Source organism: Zootermopsis nevadensis, unplaced genomic scaffold, assembly GCF_977971745.1.
Source record: "Zootermopsis nevadensis isolate Lab colony 2312 unplaced genomic scaffold, Znev_1.0 Znev_ptg000022l, whole genome shotgun sequence".
Lineage (NCBI taxonomy): Eukaryota > Metazoa > Arthropoda > Insecta > Blattodea > Termopsidae > Zootermopsis > Zootermopsis nevadensis.
Genome location: NW_028259154.1, coordinates 21,801,114 through 21,820,638, shown reverse-complemented (window position 1 = coordinate 21,820,638; position 19,525 = coordinate 21,801,114). Strand labels below are relative to the sequence as shown.

The 19,525-nt window shown below is 39.6% G+C and overlaps 1 protein-coding gene across 5 annotated transcripts in view; it reads left to right on the top strand.

The window, feature by feature from the left end:
- The window catches only part of Btk (tyrosine-protein kinase Btk29A), a 73,073-nt gene that overhangs the window by 13,033 nt on the left and 40,515 nt on the right, over positions 1-19,525 (top strand). For all 5 annotated transcript variants that reach the window (XM_087353514.1, XM_087353515.1, XM_022068789.2 and 2 more), the window contains 2 exons: positions 12,658-12,913; positions 17,781-17,990. In XM_087353514.1, coding sequence (XP_087209640.1) covers positions 12,658-12,913; positions 17,781-17,990 — 466 coding nt within the window. The remainder of the gene's footprint in view (positions 1-12,657; positions 12,914-17,780; positions 17,991-19,525) is intronic.

Genomic DNA, 19,525 nt, shown 5'->3' with positions numbered 1-19,525 from the left:
ACTCTGCATTCGAGACATTTTCACGTCGCTCATTTGTTGGACAAAATGACATCTGCTTTCTGGGATACTGAAATGGAGTAGGAAGCCGCCATAGTAATGACAGTTAATTGGAAAACGTAATTATTGAACAAAGGACAGAGGTACTAGAATTTGTGTAGTGTGCTGCCTCAACCCAACTCATACGATGTCTGATAATTACATAGCGGGACTGACGTTTTTATGTGGGAAATGTCAACACTAGTGAGTTGATGCGTGTTGGATTCATACCTGGATAATTAAGTAGTTTTGTGTCCACAAGTCGTTGGAATTCAGGTTGTTTTGAGTTTGAATTAAGTGTTTTATTAGCAGTGTTTTGTGTGTGCGCGCGCGCTGTGTATGTCAAACGGTGCAAAGAAAATAAATCTGTTTCGACGTTTCAGCAAGATGCTGATCAAAGGAAGTATGCATTATGAATTTGTTTCTCCAAAACAATCAACCAAGCGTTGTACCTTGTACACTTTTGGAACGTTTATTGTAGCGCTTTCACAGAAAAAGACGGAAGTCTTCAAAGCGTAATCAAAATCAGTTGGATGAAATTGAGAATTTCATATGGGAAGATGCATGTATTTAGAGTGGTTTAAGCTCCAGTGAATCTGTAGATTGACGACTCTTGACCTCTTCGGAGGTACATATTTGACTGAAGAAACAGGGAAAATTTCAGGATATCCTGTATCCTCTCAGATATTAAAACCGAATCCATGGTCTAGTCGCCATCGTGCTCTGCGAGTGCGTAGAAAATGACGGTAATGTGACGTGGACAATTTCAGTTGCCTGTGTACAGGAGATATAGGGAATCCCTGTTCCTTTCCTGTATGATAGGTGTGTATTGGACTGGCTCGTTTTTCTGACTTCAGTTTCCGACGTGCTGGATTTCAACAGTTCCATTCAGCACGTCTGGGAAGTTACCTGTTAATCGATATGGAAGTTGGTTGGTTATTTATGGCTTCACGTTCGTAGAACGATAATAATTTCATCTGTAATTTGCAATGTCTCTATCGATCCATATATTATTTAGTGTGACAGACAGTTGTAAGAGCAAGCCGAAATGCTGTGAAAACTGAACATTTATTTTCTTGCTACATTTAGTTGAAATGACGGGTTTAATGGTGATAAAACTAACATGCCATCAAGAGAGTGAATTTGTGACTGCGGAACGTTTTTGAGTGGCTGATTTTGCAATTGATCATCCCCATCTCCGCCTTCGAAATAAATTCAAAATTAAAATATATACAACATTCCTATATCGATTGTATATGATCATATAGAATTTAAAACCCATTATTTATCATTTCAGCTTGTAAGAAGGGTAGTAAGTTAGCGGATAATTTAACTGGACACAAAATTAATTTAAAATTGTGTTTCTGGAACATTTTTTCTTTGTCTGTTCAGGGAATTATTATAAGCGGAAGTGGTCAGTGAAGTGTAGTGGTGGGGTGATATTATGTGACGGGCGGGGTGTAACTAAAGAGGGTGCTGGTTGAAGTAGGTGCTCGACTGTCTACCCCTATCCAACTCCACGCTTTTCCCGATACCAGCCACGTTACTCTTCTGTACGGCGGGTTAGTCTAGTCGTGTCCTGGGGCTTGACTGGTCCAGTCGACTGAAGCGTCGATAAATTCAGTTCTTCTTCGAACCATCATTTTCTTCACAAGGTAGGGAACACTGCTTTTGAGTGCGAATAGTTTTGGATGTATGTTGTAAACAGTTTCAGCGTAAAACGTACTGTAGGGATTAATTCGACGTGGTTGTAATCTACTGGATTTTTCAACTTAAAAAAAGAAATGTATAAATGATGGTCCTACAAGTCGGTAGTATTTATTATTGTCTATGTACGTATTTATTGGCACAAGCGAATCGATCCTATGTTTATCGCCCACGAACCCGTAATGGTTTTCTTTCAAAAACAGAGTCGTGTCATTTCGGCTAGACCTGTATTTTAGAAATAGAAGTCTTCCGTTAATTGGTGGAATTCATATAATTTCCGAAACTTCAGACTGGCCTGCAGTAAGCCTTGTATTTTTCGGTGTTTTGTACTATAATATTTTTTTCTTAAATATAAAAATAATTTAGGCAGTTTCACGTAAGACCCACCACATAAATTTCACTTAAGTTACTTTCATTTGTCATTTATCATTAAATCATGTTTGGTACAGATATCATGGTATTTCCTTTTTATTGAAATACCAACAAAAATTATATATTTATAAAACATTTATTACCACACAAAAATTATTCTCTGTAGTTTGCTACTGCAGTTTCCTTCTCATCTCGTAAGTTCGCAGTTTCTCCACATTGGTTATCAATAAAGCGAAGTTCAGAAGTATCGAAAATGGATTTCCCTCTAGCATTACACTATTACCGAATTTCACGGGTATTATGGGCATAAGCCTAGCCTATCAGTGCCCTCCGAAACTTAACGGGAAATCCAAAATATATTTAATTTCCTCGATACACTGTTAAGTGATCCTCAATTGTTTGGCTTGAAAAGCTTTATAACGTAGGAATATATATATATATATGGGGGGAAACCCCGTATATAATTACCCCTACAACGCGTGAAGTTTTTTGGACACACTTGTTTCTAATGTTTGCCTTTTCTGTTTATTTTGTGAATGTGCATTACTTTTTGTCTTTTTGTGACAATTGCGGCCGTTGCTGCACACATTTTGGAAAACACTAGTTACATTAAAATGGAGCATGCATCGATATGAACTTCATAAATTTTTTCAGCCGTTTATTTGTTTTAATTTCATGCAGTTGAAGTTCGCACAGGTGCAAACCTTTGGTCCATACGCAGCGACGCCTGTGCAGTTATGTTTAGACTGTATGCACAACATGTAAGACGGAGAAGTTGCTGTCCCAGCACGGCTTCAGTAGAAACCCTATTTTCGATTGCACTCGTTTTGACACAAAACCATGAACTTACCAAAACTGCGTGCGAGAATTCCTTCATTCTCCGTATTGTTTGTTTTATGTGCCAATTTTCTCTTCACGCAAGAGATGTTTTTGTATGTAATGTACAAATGTAGATTATAAAAGTAAAATATATGCAGTGATCGGTAGCATCTAGGATATGAAGGTAGGCCTATATATTGTACCTTTCTCATTAAAAAAAATTGAAAAACACTTGTTGTGGTACAAAGTTCCATTTTCAAACATCAGCGCAATCAAAGAGCACGCTTAAATTTAGGTACCACTTCGTCCACGTTAAAAACCTCTTTGCTGCTTGTTCTGTAGCTGAAACCCGTCTAGAAACCTTCTCAGGCATTGCAATGACGGTCGATCAAGTAAATACAATGTTTTGCCCTTTTCCTTCGGCGTGACATTGTTACGGTATTCGTGATTAAATGACCTATCAAGGAAAACGTTTTGTTTAATTTTGGGAATCTTCTAGAAATGTTTAGAATTTCAGTATATTTTAAACTGTTATACTTTTATTCGGTAAAAATCGAGCCGAGGTTTTCTTAAGTAACTCCCCTGACTTGTCCACTTGAAATAATAAATTAGAATGACGACAGATTTTAGGAATGAAAGTTATTTCACTAGTTTCAATCGAAAAAGTCATTACCATACTTCTATCCAGTAAACTTGGAAGTTGCAGAGTGAAACTTCTTCATTAACTTAAGTCCCTTAGGGGTCGAAGAATGAAGTGACGTCATCAGTCCTTAGATGTCAGTAATCACATTTGTTTCCTTTCAAAGAAAGTTTGCTTTCTACGTGGCTTTTAAAATGGAGATTACCCTAGGGTATGTCCTTTTAAACCATTTCGAAGTCCACAGTTTTAATTCTCATAAATACCAGACAAAAATCTCAGCTGTCCAATTGTCATGCTCTGGATAATATCGTGGATCATTGTTACGTTATTGTTACGGGAATCAGCGACAGATTCATCCCTTGATTTGAGTAGGGTATCTGCTGTGTTATTCGTTACGCCCCCAGCTTCCGGCCATCGTTCATATTGTATTTAGTATCGCCTATGGACTCCATTGTCGGCTGTCAAGTAGGCCTACTCGTAACTGGTCATCCTCATTCTGAGTGATAATGGAAGGCATGCACACATCACTCCACTCCACCATATCCATATCAAGGGTTCGTCATCGTCACTTAATATCTCGGGATATTGCTTCTCATGACTTTTCAAACATAAAAATTGTACTGGATTCCTAAGCAGAAGAGTCCTTTCGAATATTCTGTTGGGAAGGTCCAAGAAAATCAGGAGGGACGCATGAGCTTGTGGTCTGTTCTGATGATTATTGAACGAAAGAAATTCCATAAAACGCAGAATTACTATTGGAAGGTGGTCACAATTTTAAATGACTTCAGTTGTGAAGAGCTAACACATCTTCATCCGTACTTTGCGGAAACATTTCCCTTTGTCTGTACATAGTAAGTGGTATTTGTCATTTATATTCTTACCTTATATTGCAGTGACCATGTCTCACATACGAAACAAGAGGCCAGGTTACGGCCTTGTATGTCTAGTCGATGGTTTGGCCTATGTTTGAAGTAAGGACATGCATTCGTAATGAGTATGAACTACTTCGCGTTCTGAACGTGTACATAACTTAACGAAGTATCGCTTTAATATTAATAATTCTAACCTTAATTTTAATTATTTTTAAGATGAATTTCAGAAAAACAGCAGCGGGTGGCTGAAATTCGATCATCATCATTTGAGACTTCTTAATTTTCTCGGTTACAGGAAGAAAATTTAACTTGTTTAGTTCGATACTCAGGCATACAGCTTCAGAGTTTGGGGACATCACCGACAAGCTGTTGAGAGCGTATAGAAACTCGTGAGGGAGCTGTCAAAGCAAACCTAAGTTGCCACCCGCAGAAACAAATCAACTCGAGAGGAAGGCTCTTCAACCCCCTCCCCTCTGCCACCCACCGAGACCTCAAAAACGCGTTCGTTACTCGTTAAAACATTACTGCTAACGGTTGTGGGAGTTTCGACAGTAATCGAGAATGTGATGAAAAAAGATTAAAGCCATTCGTTCTTCATTCACTACAAAAGGAAATTACATTTTATTTAAAACGATTGCTAAGTATGTCCTAACTTATTTAAGCGTTAAAAGTATTAACCATACAGAAATGAGGTTAAAGATTAAGAAGAATTTCGTACAGTGAGTACTGCCATTGAGTTAAAAAACTCGTATAGTATTTGTTTTCCAAAACACTAAACATTTTTGAGTATAAGGATTGTTTTTGACGGACCAGATTCCCTGAGAAGTTGGCCAAGAAATCCTCCAGTTTTTGTGGAATACGAAAGTCCCCCCAGTGATCTGTGTTCTGATATCAGGTATCGTCAAATTATATTAATTTAAGAATATTTGCATGTTATTATCCCATATGCGTTTAGTATTTGGTCTGTATGGCTTACATTCTAATTCAGGTTTAACCTAGGTATCAGCCATCCATGCTTTCTTCCATCCTTTTTTCTTCATTCTTCGTTTCGATCTCTTACTCTTTCCTCTTTCGTTCTGATGACTTAGAAGCGTTACGGGCGTCGACTTCCAATGCAGTACATCCCTGTGTGACTAACTAATATTGTTGCTGAGGAGCTGTAGTGTTTATCGAATTACGGGGCAGCCAATGAGGAAACCAACAGGAGGTGCGGTGAACGACCGTCACCATAGCTACTTGCATCATTGGTGTGCTGATTACGGGTTCAGCAAACTATAAAATGATCGGCAATTTTCAGACCCTAGTTGGGGATCATGATCATGACTTCTGTCTGTGATAATTATGAGCTAAATATAAGAGCTGTGGCGATGAGTGAACATATTCGAGGGTTTTTTGGTGGAGAGAGCTGCGAATTGTTCTAATCAGTGTTCACACACATGGCGTTATGACGTATTGAACAGCTGAGTGTCTTTAATGGGTTTAGTCTCCCAAGATAGGTGATACATTTTGTAGCTTAAATGCGTCATGTTTGTGTTGATTAAATATATATTTATTTTCACAGTCTATACACAAACGTTGTAATTAAATGATGTTGTTAAAATTATATAATATTCAAACATTATGTAGTATAAAATATTATATTTTGGCGCTTTTTATCGTAAATACGATATTACATTATTTAGCGCTTTTTTATTTATTAAACGACATGTTTCGATGGATAAAACCTCATCTTCAGGTTTATATCAATTTTATAATATTTTAAAATTATTAGATATTTTTATGCAATGTATTATATTGATTTGTGGTTTGTTTGTAGATTTTCTATTTTTATTTTCTACATTAATGTTTGTCAATTTAAATGGTTCAGACTAAACATCTGTCAAATAATAATGGTTCGACACTGTTAATGCCAAATTCCTTATGCCATTCGTTACGATCCTCCCCTTACTATACTGAAAGGTCTTTTTTATTCGATTTCTTTTAGGTTCGCGTGGCATTGAACTCGGCTTTAGACGTTCTTGAGTTCGAACGTCGCGATTGAATTGTTAGTTCAGGTGTTCTCGGTTTCAGATTCCTCACCCATGAATGCTTGTTACCACACATCCTTTTCAGTTTATCATTTAGTCATCTTGCCTTTCGATGCAATTAATGATCCTTGTTAAATAAACTTAGAATATGTCATAATGTAAACATAATTACTCTCGATAATTAAGCAGGATGTATAGCTGTACTGAAAGCCGTATTTCGATCTCGACTATCGTCTTTTCACTTCTCTCATCGGTGTGTCGATTTCTAAGCAGGGGTTGTATGCTAATTGCTCCATTGTGGCTTTTGATTGAAAATATTCCTATCATAACAGATTCATTGCAGTATCTGAGCTGTTATTGCAAGATTTTTACTGGCATTTTGGGCTGAGGGTCTAAAAATCGCAAGGCCTCAATCTATACACGGCAGCACCAGACTGAAGAACGCGGACGTCGTACATCCATGCCTTGAACGGAATTCCAACCCTCGACACCATTATTCGAACATTCCAATAATACAGCTAACTCCATGAAGCAGAGTCCTTCTTGAGAAACTAATGGTGGCGCAGCTAGTCAAGCAATTCCTAGCATTTTATGGAACGCGTAGGTCCATTGCCGTGTTCATAAAGGCCTGTTCACTGGCCTTTACTTGATCCAGATGAATCTAGTCCTACCCTTCAGCCCTAATTTTGTGAGATCCATTTTTAATATTATCATCCCATCTACACCTTTGTATTCAGAGTGGTCTGTTCGCTTTGGGTTTTTCGAGTAAAATTTTTATGCATATCTCATATCTTCCACCTCGTCCTTCTTGATTTGGTTGCCCTAATATTTGTAGAAGAGTGCAGGTTAGGCCTTGACTGTCATTCTGCAGTTGTCTTCATTCTCATGCCATTTCTCTCACTAGGCCCAGATATTTCGTCGCATTCAAATACCGTACGTCCCTCAAATCGAGCGACCGGTATGATCGCACAGATGCAGATAAAGTTAATGTTGAAATGTCACTCAGGTTTGTGGAGCTAAAGACAGCGAACCGCTGTCTTTTTGATGGGGGCTATGAGTGATTGGGGAGACTGAGATCGTTGTCACGTGCCGTAAATAACCGAACTCTGGAGCAAGCAGACAGCGGTGTCATTCTTTGTGGAGTCTGTGACGTCTTGGGGGCAAGACTTTATGAACATCAGGCTGATGGAGAAGGCATCCCACGTACTGCGACTGAGTTACTACAGCGGATGTTCCCGTGAATCGATACGAGATTTTTCGGGTGTTCTACTTGTGAATTCAACTCATATCCTTTGCACAGTGCTGAGCAACGCATTGTCCGCCATGTTCGAATAAGTCTCTTTCGTGTGTTTTTGGTGACGAACTGAATTCCATCATTCCCTCGGTAAGCCTCGTTTAATACGTCACATTTGGCAAGAAATGCGAATAAAATATCTGTAATTATAACATCAAACTTCGGCTTTCGGGAATAAGCCGCATCGAATGTTGAAGAAAGTCCAGCGTTTCGGCAGATACTGCAGTTGCCATCTTCAGAGCGAACGACTGTGTGTGTAGAAGCGGGGCGATGAGTATGGATGAAAGATGTGTGTCCGAGAAGAGAAACTGAGCGACCACGTGTTCGAGGGAAAGAGGCGGTGAAAGTTTTTTTTAGCAACCACGTGCTGATGAAAGGATACCATTATAAATAATTTTTGTAGCAGATAATACAATTCTTAAAAGGGTCTTCCGATTTAGATCGATAGAGAGATAATAATAATGGAATGATAAAAATATGGAAGTCAGAAGTGACTTGAACTCGTCAAGTAATTTCATGTCAGGTTCAGAGAAAATAAAACTCCTAACTAAATGAATTTAGTGTGTAAAAATTCTAGCTACACCTTCCGACCACAAAAACTGTCCACTCCAGTTCGTGTCAGACCTCGTATCCAGACTATATTTCTGTAGGACTCGTTATAGTGTAGTGTAGTGGTGAGGACTTTGTAGTTTGTATTCGGAATGCCCTGGGTCAAATTTCCGACCTGGAAATTGGGCTTACGTTTCCTGGGATTTTTTGTTCGCAAGTATCTCCGGGCAAGAGGTAGGTTTGTACCTTCACATATGCCGCGATCCTTTCTTTCAACATCTGACTGCTTATTTCACAATCTCATTCGTCGATGTTGCCTGTAAAGTTGAAAAAGCGTCTTAAACAAACGGTACTTCGTGAAATAGAACTCCAGCTAACGAATTGAATTTGCCAGTCCAGGCACAAGCGTGGGTGATGGTCGATAGGCCGAGTTTGCTATTGTGGGTTGGATAGTCATTAGGTGATGCAGTATAACATTTAAAGGCCAGCAGGACGGGAGCTTAAATAACTTCACGTGCATCTCAGCAACAACAAGAAAACCCCTGTTGATTCGACGATCTCAACAACAGTTTGAATAGAGGTACAGGGTTCTGCCTTCACTAATCCATTCACTGGTTTGTTGCTGTGGCAACCAACATTCCTTCAGGGTACTGTCTCTCCAGAGTCAGGCGGGCCCGCGATCAGCTTTGCAAGGAATGTATCACCGTTACCAGCACGAAGGAGTATAAGTCCAAAAATTGCAAGGACGTATGATTGCTATTTTATAGTCTGTATTTTATATTACCTGTAATTTAGCAAAGCTGTCACTTTAGCCGTAAGTGCTTGTAAATTGTATGCCATCTTTATGCAAATTTTTCTAAGCATGGTGTAATTTATTCTTGGATCTGATCATGTCGGTCAAACAAATACGATGCGTTCGCATGAATATGTTCCGCTCCGTGCGTCATATTTTATGTTGAGAGTAGAACATCAGCACGCATTTTCCAAATGCGTGCTTTGCACTTTTTGTTTACCTGATTGAAGTTTATTGATTGCTGATACAGAAATTCACTTTCCAGCAGTGGCCATTATTATTGAGAAGCTATTGACAGTGCACAGAGTTAACAATTATGTTCTTTTGTAATCCTTTAAAAACTATCACGAAAAGTGGCTATATCCTATTTCGAGGAATTGTGTTGCACATACACAGAGGGACTGAGGAAAATCACGAAATCCAGCAATACTCGTTCCTCTGCCAGACTTCGAATCAGCTATCTAGAGTAAAGAACGTTACTGCTTAACTAAACTGGTTAATGTGCAGCTTATTTTAAGGCCATTCTCCTAAGAAGGCTGAGCAAAACACCGAAGTATCAGGATGTCAGGATGTTACTCCACCGTGATTCGAACGCGGTACCTCCCGAGTAATATCAGACGCGTTACCGAAAATCTGTTCATTTTGAACAACTCTTATTACCGTTACATTATGATTCCAACACTAATATAGTTCGTAGATTTCAATTTCAATTAATTTTAAAATAGTTGTCAGTGTTTCGTGGGTGTGCACTGATTCTGCAGCAGGCCCAAACGTCTCCTGTAACGTCCGGAGCGATTCACGTTCCCCAAGCTCACGCTGTTGGCGCCAGAACGGTCCAGCCATCACACGTGTCGCCTCTGACCCCATCGCATCGATCTAGTCCCCGCCCGCGGTGCGTAGGCCTGCCTTGTAAGGTACTGGGTTCGGACAGATCGTCCTTAGCGAATTGTGGCTGCTCCTTTCACTGAATATGAATGAAGCGAAGTTACTTCCTTTTCTTTCATTCCTTTGGCCCGGGATCAAACCTTGTTTAATTCGCAGGGGATTCATAATTAATCTTTCCTTGCTGTTTATTCGCCGCAACATTTTTCTACACCGACCAGGAACATTATTTACACTATGATATGTTCCTTGTTGGCCAAATGACCGGATGTTTCGTTTTTATTTCGTGTTTTATCCTCGGTGTCTGAAGATATTTGTCTAGTTTCTAAGTACACCAGAACAGCTTTCTTCTCCTTGGTACTAATACAGCCATAATCATCATATAATCATTTATTGGTTGCTAAATAGGCTGAAGTTAATACATATTTTTAAATAGATTAAATAAAAGACCATTCTCTGCTACTTTCATTAATTGACAGCGCCTCTAATGAAAGGTTAGATCTGTGTAGGCTAAATAAGAAGAGGCTCCGAAGAATACGATATCCATCCGTGTCATGGTGGAGCCAGCTCGCCTGTTGCCGTGGTTTTGCCCTTCGGGGAGACATGATAGAATGGTCCGGCGGGAATACATCTGTCTGTCTGCTGAACGAACGGGTAGTGAGTGGTGGAAGTGGAGGAAATGTTATTGGACGGAACGCGCAAGTATTAGGTTCTCATGGCGGGAAAGATGTCTGTGTTGAGTTAGCCGGAGTGACTAGGAAAATATCCCAGTCTGATGCGAAGCAATTATTTTAATTTTCTTGTAGAACAAGGTTAACATTTTGTGGGATGTGACATTTCCTGTGAAACTAAAATATTGTATGTAGTCCACGAATTTACGACTGCAAGTTAGAGTCACCCACGCCTGTCTTATGGTAACATAGCTACATACTGTATAACGTAGTAAGTGGTTTCTAATTTAAATGTCCAGCCGAAGCCAAGGACCATTCCGTTAGTGTGATCGAGAATGTGAGGACGTCCGAGTTGATCGGCCGCTATTGCTACACTGCGTTGCCTTTTGCTGTGTTTAGTGACGGATACCGAGCTGAACTCCTAGTAGTTGTTGAGTCAGACTCTGCCTATCGTTTCCGTTTAATGGAGTTGATGGTAAATACGCCCATAGATATATTTCCCATAGGCTTATAGATCGCATCCGATCTCTTTGACTTTGGTTTAACGACGTTGTATCAACAGCAGGGGTTATTTTGCTTCGAATTAGAAAGGCGAAATAAGCAACCATTACCTGTTTTACTTCGATTCTTGTAGGTCTCCAAAGTTTACAGCGTTGTAAACTAAGTCAATTACAAAAGAAGATACACGATATGTAATTTCAGGTAATTCGGGAGTACTGGATGACTCCATTGTGCTGGGGATAACTCCTGCTTTTAAATATATGTAATAATAACCGTGACCTAGATGAAGGTTCCGTAATTGGATTTGCTGTTCTCTAAATATTTACGTCTACCTTGACATACATTGTGGCTTGAATGTTTACCTTTGGGAAATTAAGTTCTTTTTAGAGGAATAAGTCCCTGGCCATTTTAGCCACATTTAGAGACAATAAAATTATGACGGACTGTTATAAATTCCTGTGTAGCTTGCTTTTAAATAAACCAAAGACTCTTTACAATCTCTTAAATCAGTCCGGAAGATTTTTCCCGTTAGAGGTGTTTTAAATTGCGGTCTCGTATTGAATCATAGTACATATTTTATTTTTAGTTAATGTTTTCCTAAGGGTGCAGTTTAGTTTGCTAACGGTAGGCAGAGATTTGAACTCCGGCAAAACTTCTTTTTCTTCTGGGAGTTGTTAGATGAATTTTATTTTACTTTATCTTCTGAAGGAACGTTCTGCTTTCTCTTAGTTTTCCAGTTAGTATAAACTGGGCATTAGACGGGAATATTACCTTAAGATAGGTTTCGACTGTTTTATTCCACGTTCCTTCACAAGCAGAGTATCTTTTTACGCTCTTGTTGAGAAAGCGTCTTTAAGGTGCCCAAGGATCAATCGGGCGTTCGTAAGGGCTTCACAAATCAAAGTTTGTGGGTAATCGCTTCGTAGTGAGCAGTAATATGACAAAGCTGCATTAACCGTGCTTTCACTATTATTTCGACGTATTCCAAAATCCGAAAACTTCATCTGCCCCTCATCACACTGTCTGACGTTGTTTACATATATGGGACATGTGATGTGGGCATCTCACTACATCGAATCTAATATTTCTTGTGGCACCAAGATACAAGCATTCGAAATTGCTTGAGGGTTCTGGATTAGTTGTTAGTTAAGTGACTGGATATATACTGGACTGATGGGGTTTGATTCTCAATGTTGTTAAGATATTTTCTGCGTCAATTCGTTCACGTATGTTCCAGGGCCCTCCCAGCGTCCTAGCCAAATTATTTTTACTTGGAAATAAAATAGCCTGAGTGAGAAGCTGTCATTATATTTCTACGTAATGCTGATGTGGTTCCTACATGCTTTTATGGTGTGGCCCTTGGGCCCAGGGGAATCTTTACTTTTGTAACTGTTTTGCATGACGGTCCGTAGATATATTTTGGCATGCTATCCTTTGTGTATATAGCAATTTATTGGGGTATATAGGTGATTTGTGTTTCACATTCTTCTTCAGCAACGCCGTAAAGAACGCGGCCGTATCGATATCGGTTCGGTTCAAGTGGTGGAGTCTGCACAACTCTCTGGTAGTGGTGCATCGTCTACCGGCGGTGCAGGTGGCGGTGACATCAGTCTAGTCCTAGACGGTGTGACGCATCCCGCTGGATTTCCTTTCCAAGTCGGCTACCAGGAAGGTGGACAGGAATACACCCTCTACCTCTTGGCTAATCGAGATCAAGACAGGGCCGAGTGGATCCGAGCTCTGAGGGCAGGTAACCAGTCCATCTTCTTCAGTCTTCTCACAAGATTGCAGAGATATTCACATCTCGCATACGCGTTTCGACAGAACGATTATGTCCGTACGTTTGTCCAGTTATGTAACTGGTGTCGCAAGAACTTGTTATGTCGTTGAGGTGAAGTAACATACAAATGGAGAAAATTATACAAAGAACCTGTTAATTTTTTCTGTTCGCCCATTGTTACTACAGGGATTATGGGACGGGTGGGATATACGGCACGCATGGAGAAATGCTAAATGCATACATAATTTTGATCAAGGAATACCTACTGCGGACTGTCCAAAAAGGTCTGACGGCAACTGCGTTTCAAAGTATCCCCGGATAATGGGATGAAGTAAACCGCTCGGGTATAAGTCTGATTTATTCTTACAGGAGCAGATGGAAATAACACAATTTCATAATTTGACAGAAAGCATTCGTTCTTTACAAATTATTGCTTTCGAAATGCATCAAGTTTTAGAATCTTTACTGGTATTCGTTCTTTTGTTTCGAAGCGTTTATCCTTAATACGGTTTATAAAACTATCGTAGTCATTCTCTCTTACCATCACGATGAGATTAGTAGAACTAAAATTATTAACAATCTTTTGAAGTGGTTCTTTGAAATTTTTGAAACAAAAGTACGCTGTTGCGTTACCCAGCGGGGCAGTGATAATGTAAAAAAAAGATGCTTTATTAGCTCTGTTAGCAAAATGTAAAACTTTTGTCCAAACGAGCAAACTGTGAATTGCTTTTACTGCTGTATTATAGAAGAAACCTAACTGTGTTACAGCCGAAAGAGATAAACAGATACAGAAAAGTTGACCCGGACAGGGAATAGTCGGAATTGAAAGCCTGTGAGGTTTAACAGCCCCTTATGGCCATAGCCAAAAGCGTCTGTTGCAGATATCAAAATCTTAATATGAACTGAAAATTACACATACAAATACATATACAGGCTGCAAACGGATTCAAGACATTAAGAAAATTAAATACTGAATCAGATTTATCAATGCGTTTACACTAGTAGGTCTCAAAATTTGTGATTCACGGACCGATAAACTGCGTGGTTTTCGAAGATCGGTACCCTATTGTCTAATATTGTACACTGCATATAATAGTGTATTATTCGTACGACTGAACATGTTTACAACATGAAAACAGAACCTTTGTATAGTATTAACATGGAAGAGAAGTCATCACCCACATTGAGCAGTCAGTGCTGAGTCATATTGGTCATCCAGGGTCTTGGGTTTATAACATGGCTTTGTCTCTTCATTTCTTAGAATTACAGCGACCGACCCCAAAACGTATATTACGTGAATCTCCTCGGGTCAATATCGACATGCTTAGCTGAATCTCGTCTAGCAGTTACTTGTAAAATACTAAATATCTGTGAGTTTTTGTCGTAAGAATAACAGCGTTGCCTTTGGAATTCTTTTATCTGCCGTTTTAAAATGGTCTGTAGGACTTGTATTTTGGTATTAGTTTTTATAAGTATGGCGCTCTTCTAATCTTAATGTCCTATAGAATGTTCTTTGAGGTATAAATATTTGGGCTTGTATTTTACGTATGAAGAGAATCGGTCGATAAAGGGGACTGACGCCTCACTACATGTCATCCTGAGCATTATGAGATGGTGGAATTTCGCATTTGGCAATTTCTTCCATTTTTATCATAATTAATATCTTAATCTTAGTGTTAATTATTATATTTGCAGCTAGAATAGGTTAATTACAGTAATCCATTAAGATAATGTAAAAGTTCAAGCGAAACAATTATGTTTAGACTACATTTGTTAATAATTTTCACGCCCATTAGTATTATCATTATCATTATTATTTTAAAAGTGATTCACTCTGTTATTTCGCTTGTTAAGCCGCTTATTGCGTGACTGGAAAGCCTTTGTTAACACACGAGGACTGGATGTTGTTGCTACTGTCAGGCAAAGAACAGTCTTTGTCTTTCAGTGACAAAGGAAATGACATGTTTTGTAATACGCAACATTGAACGTTCTCTTGCATTATGTCGAGAATCTGGGGTGGTAGAAATCAGTGATAGATTTTTCGTTCTTTTTTTCCTTTGACTCCCAACGTAGAAAAATAACATATACACCCAACAGTGTTACCTGTGCCAAATACATTTTTCATTAAAGAAGGGCCCACTTGTAGAATTTAAGCTTTGAATAAAACTTTACATTCATCAAGGTGCCAAAAAAGGGAGGTGGATTTTATGTTAGGTAAATAGCAGTCGTGGTCTGATACCATATTGTTTATGTCCAGAATTTATGCAGTCATTCGGGGCAGTGTCCTATGCGCACGACTGTCACGAAACATGCGTAAATGAAAAACAATTAGTAATTTTAAATGTAATTGTGTGGTGCAGGCCACGAAATGCGAACGAGGCGAGAGCGCTAACTACGAAATGTTGCTATTAAAGTTTCTGTTTATGGACTCTAGAAGCACCAAAGGGGGATGAGAACGCGTGTTTTCGAAATTTTCCTGCTGCAAAAGTGGCATGTTCCTCTTCCGGTCAAGCATAATCACTTTTTGATTAGAACTTCTTCTCGCAGTGGCTGAGCTAACCCGACTGCCGAAGAGACTGAGGAACATTACAAAAAGAAAATCACGTAAGCAGATAACTGGAGTTGCTGCTTCAGCCTACTCGTGTAGGCCCATCAGTTGATTTTCTCTTTTCGTGGAACAGGTACAAGGCCCTACCGTGGGGAGGAAAGGTTCACCTTTTTTGAAACGGTTGAAGGATATGTGCCATGGAGCGAAATGCTCTTGATGTCTTCGTGGATATGAAAAAATTATATATTACGCTAATGTATTTTATGTAGTTACGAAGTAGCTAGTTAATCTGTTTTATCTGGCTGTGGATGCTTATGTGATTATATAGTTTATCTTTTATGCTATTGTGAATGTAGCTAGCACGGTTTTGAATTCAGAGCTTGTTTGAACTTTTAAACATAGGGCCGATCCATTACGTCCAAACTTTGATTTAACCTCGGGGGAGTCAAGCCTGCCTCTTTAATTTGGAACACTTGAATATTCGCAATCGGTATTCCTGCCGACACTGATCGTCTTCTGAAGGGTGGCTTGTTCGCCCTCCTTATGAATGCGGTGCAGGAGGCACGAAGCAATCATTGGCTGGTAACCGTGAGCTCTCGCGGCAAGAAGGGTTGGAGAAAATAGTTTCCTTGCAAGTAATGGATGTGTGTGAGACTCTGCGGCTAGAAAGGAAGCTCACAGAGATTTAGCCTTCAACTTTCGTGGTTTAAGTTTGCTAAAATGGAAACCGTACGTCGAGAATTACAAGTTTTTACAAGTCAGTGTTATAAAATTTTACAGAAACATTTTAAAGAGTATTTCCAATCTCGGACTAGAACGCCGAAATGTTATAGCCAATTTGTATGAATTGTTTCTTCTGATTTAATGAGAATTTCAAGGTTTAGAGGCTGAATTGAATATACGAGGCGCGTCCCAAAAGTAAGTTTCCCACTCGTCCCACAGCTAGCAAACCTTATATTGAGCGAAGCGACTGTGCGTACGTGATAGAGCAATGACGTAGCATGGCGCATGCACTAACGGTACTTCCCGCGTTCTGACAGTAGCATCGTTGCAGCTGTTGAAGATGGAGGTTCTTATTCCAGCTCCCGCCGACTGTGAAGTGCGGTCAGTGATAACGCTAGGCCGCACACGGCTCGACGGACAGCAAGTCTCCTGCAGGAGTTCAGCTGGGAGGTGTTTAATCATTCACCCTACAGCCCGGACCTCGCTCCCAGTGATTTCCATCTTTTCCTACACCTCAAGAAATTCCTGTCCGGTCAGCGTCAGCGTTTTGAGAATGACAGAGAGGCGGAGATGGTTGTCACACAGTGGTTCCAATCCCAGGCGGCAGACTTCTACGACACAGGTATTCAAAAGTTGGTCCCACGGTATGACAAATGTCTCAATTCCGGTGGCGAATATGTTGAAAAATAGCTGGACACTTGTTGTATCTGTTGCAATAAATATTTCCATGAAATTGTGTTTTGTTTCTGTAAACGGCCCCAGGGAAACTTACTTTTGGAACGCGCCTCGTATTTGTGCATTATTTGTACAGAATGTAAGCCTCCTGAAAAATATCTGGATACAATAAAGAATTGTCGAAGTATCGGAAACCAAAATTTCTTATATATCATAGAATAAAAATACAATTTTAATAAATGTTTGATAGTTTTGATAAAATACCGGACAGTATTGAACGTGCGAAAATACGATGTGCAGTGAATTTATTTGGATGCGAAGAGCAGGCTTTCAACTTTACAAGTGTCTCAGAAAAGAGTTCTTAGTCATTTTATGGTATATTGTTATATGAGTTTGAAAGAGGGGACAGAGCAGCAGAATTTTTTTTTTGAACCGGTTCCATTCGCTAATGTATGTACTAGAATGCGAATTTATTTGTACATGCCAATGTTGTATGCCTTCCTGAACCAAAATCAGCTATTCTCGTCGAGAAGTAGATGGCACTGAAGGAAATGATAACGTTGATGACAATCTTGCCAAGGCGACAACCGTATTCATGGATAGTTGGATGATGAAGTAGCCAGAAATCGAGAGGTAATGTTTATTTCGTGACCAGAGGGACCTCCACAGTGGCCTTCAAACATCTCCTTCCCCTACCTCAAGGTGTGATCGGCGTGCACTAAGTGCGTACAATGAACGCAGAATCGAAATGTTCGTCTGGCCCCTGCAAATCCCATTTCCGAAATTCTGTAAGAGTTTTGATGGAATTTCAAATAAGGTCCGGTGGATTTTATTTTGTTATGGATCGACCGAATATAAACCCTATATTCGTTTTCTTATTTTCACTTACAGTTTGCTCAGAGAACTCGTGTCTGAGCGAGAGATTCCACGTGGGTCTGTGGAGCGGAAAACGTTGGACCTGCTGTCGTCTTTCAAATCGTTCTGCGGACGGCTGTGATTCTTGTACCTCTTGGTCCCGGACAGCATCGACGCTTGGCCTCAACAGAAACGAACCTGTCGAGTCCATCAACAATAACCCAGCTGCCCTTGCCAGACTTGCAGGTAAGCTGTTCGTCTTTACAGTACTTTATTTTCGTTTTAATAACAGCCACGTGCCTTCTAGTTTGAACCCCAGAATGCACACACCATGCAGGATCGATATTTTATAAAGAAAGGATTTACGTGCGAGACGTCAAACTGGGAAGGGTTGACTTACTGAAGTGTAATTTAGTTGTATGATCTTTTGTTTTTCACTTATGCCGTGTATTGAAACCGTATCTGGACCTGCGTACTCGTATTTTTATATTCGTCACGCAACAAAAATCCTGTGACAAAATATGCCTCGTTTAGAAATCCCTGCTCCTGAATATGGACACTTCTGTCTCAGTTCTTCATTAACCGAGCTGAAAGGGAGCAGTCATGAAACGAGCTGTACGTGAACAGAATAACTAATGTGCTTAAAAAAAGACTGTTCAGGTCTCAGCACAATTCCGGCATTACTAAGCAAACAGAGAAATTCTAAAATACAGTATTTAAACCCTTTGAACTGATATGGAAGAAGGTATTTTCAAATAGGCTAATAAAAATGAAGACTATCACGTACTTTAAATATTCTAAGAAATTGGTTTATGACGTGAAATTTGAAGGTAATTATATACGTAACTTTAAATTAAATGTTATTTTGTATTTTGTTTATGTAATAAGTAGGAAGCCTTCATCTCAAATTTTTCGATCTAGAATGATAACGTGGAGTAGATCTTTCAAATATGTTTGTGTATAGTCGGCGCAGTAGTTTTTGGTCGGTGGAGCTGGCGGACGGGCCTACTCTGTGTACCTGAGGTGGCACGGTCAGTGTATTTCTTTTGTTTGTGCGTTCAGTCCGATAAGCTCCTCGGTGCAGTCAGCATTATACCGTCGCAAAAGAGACTCGCTCCTAGCCTTCCCCTTGAATATTCCACCGGCCAAAAACTACTGCGCCGACTATACTACATGCAGCTTTGATAATGTCCAGTGCCCCTAGCTATGTAGGCAACTTATTCGACTCTTCTATTACGCTCGTTGCCTAAACAAAGCGTAACAAGCTCTTGGCGCGATCTTGTTTCCAGTCTTCGCAAGGTAATAATTCTCTATTATTATTTTGTTCGGTACAAGTAATTACCGCTGACGTTACATATGCACCGCAAGGGATTTTCGAAACTTTTGCGATGCTTGCTATTTTTAAGAACCTCGGTTTTTGGATTTAATTGGGCGCCAACGATGCGTAGTAGAAGCTTAGCTCAGCTGTCTGTCTCGTACAAACTCCTTAGGCTATCAGTGCATAACCTCAAGTTTATTGTTGTAAATGAAAGGGTGTTTGGTGGTTTTGCTGGGTTCGACTCCACAGACGTTACGTTAATATAATGTAGGCCTATAAGTCTGCTTCTAATATTCTGTATAAACAAAACATGCTGGTGTGAGTACAAAGTTGTCCAGTTTAGGTGAAAATTGAATTTTTATTTGCCAAATAAATTTTAGTAATGATTATCAGAGTTAAAGTTAGTTCTTCCAGAATAGGACGAAGAGGTCGTCTCTGAGTTATGCAGATATGTAATCTTATC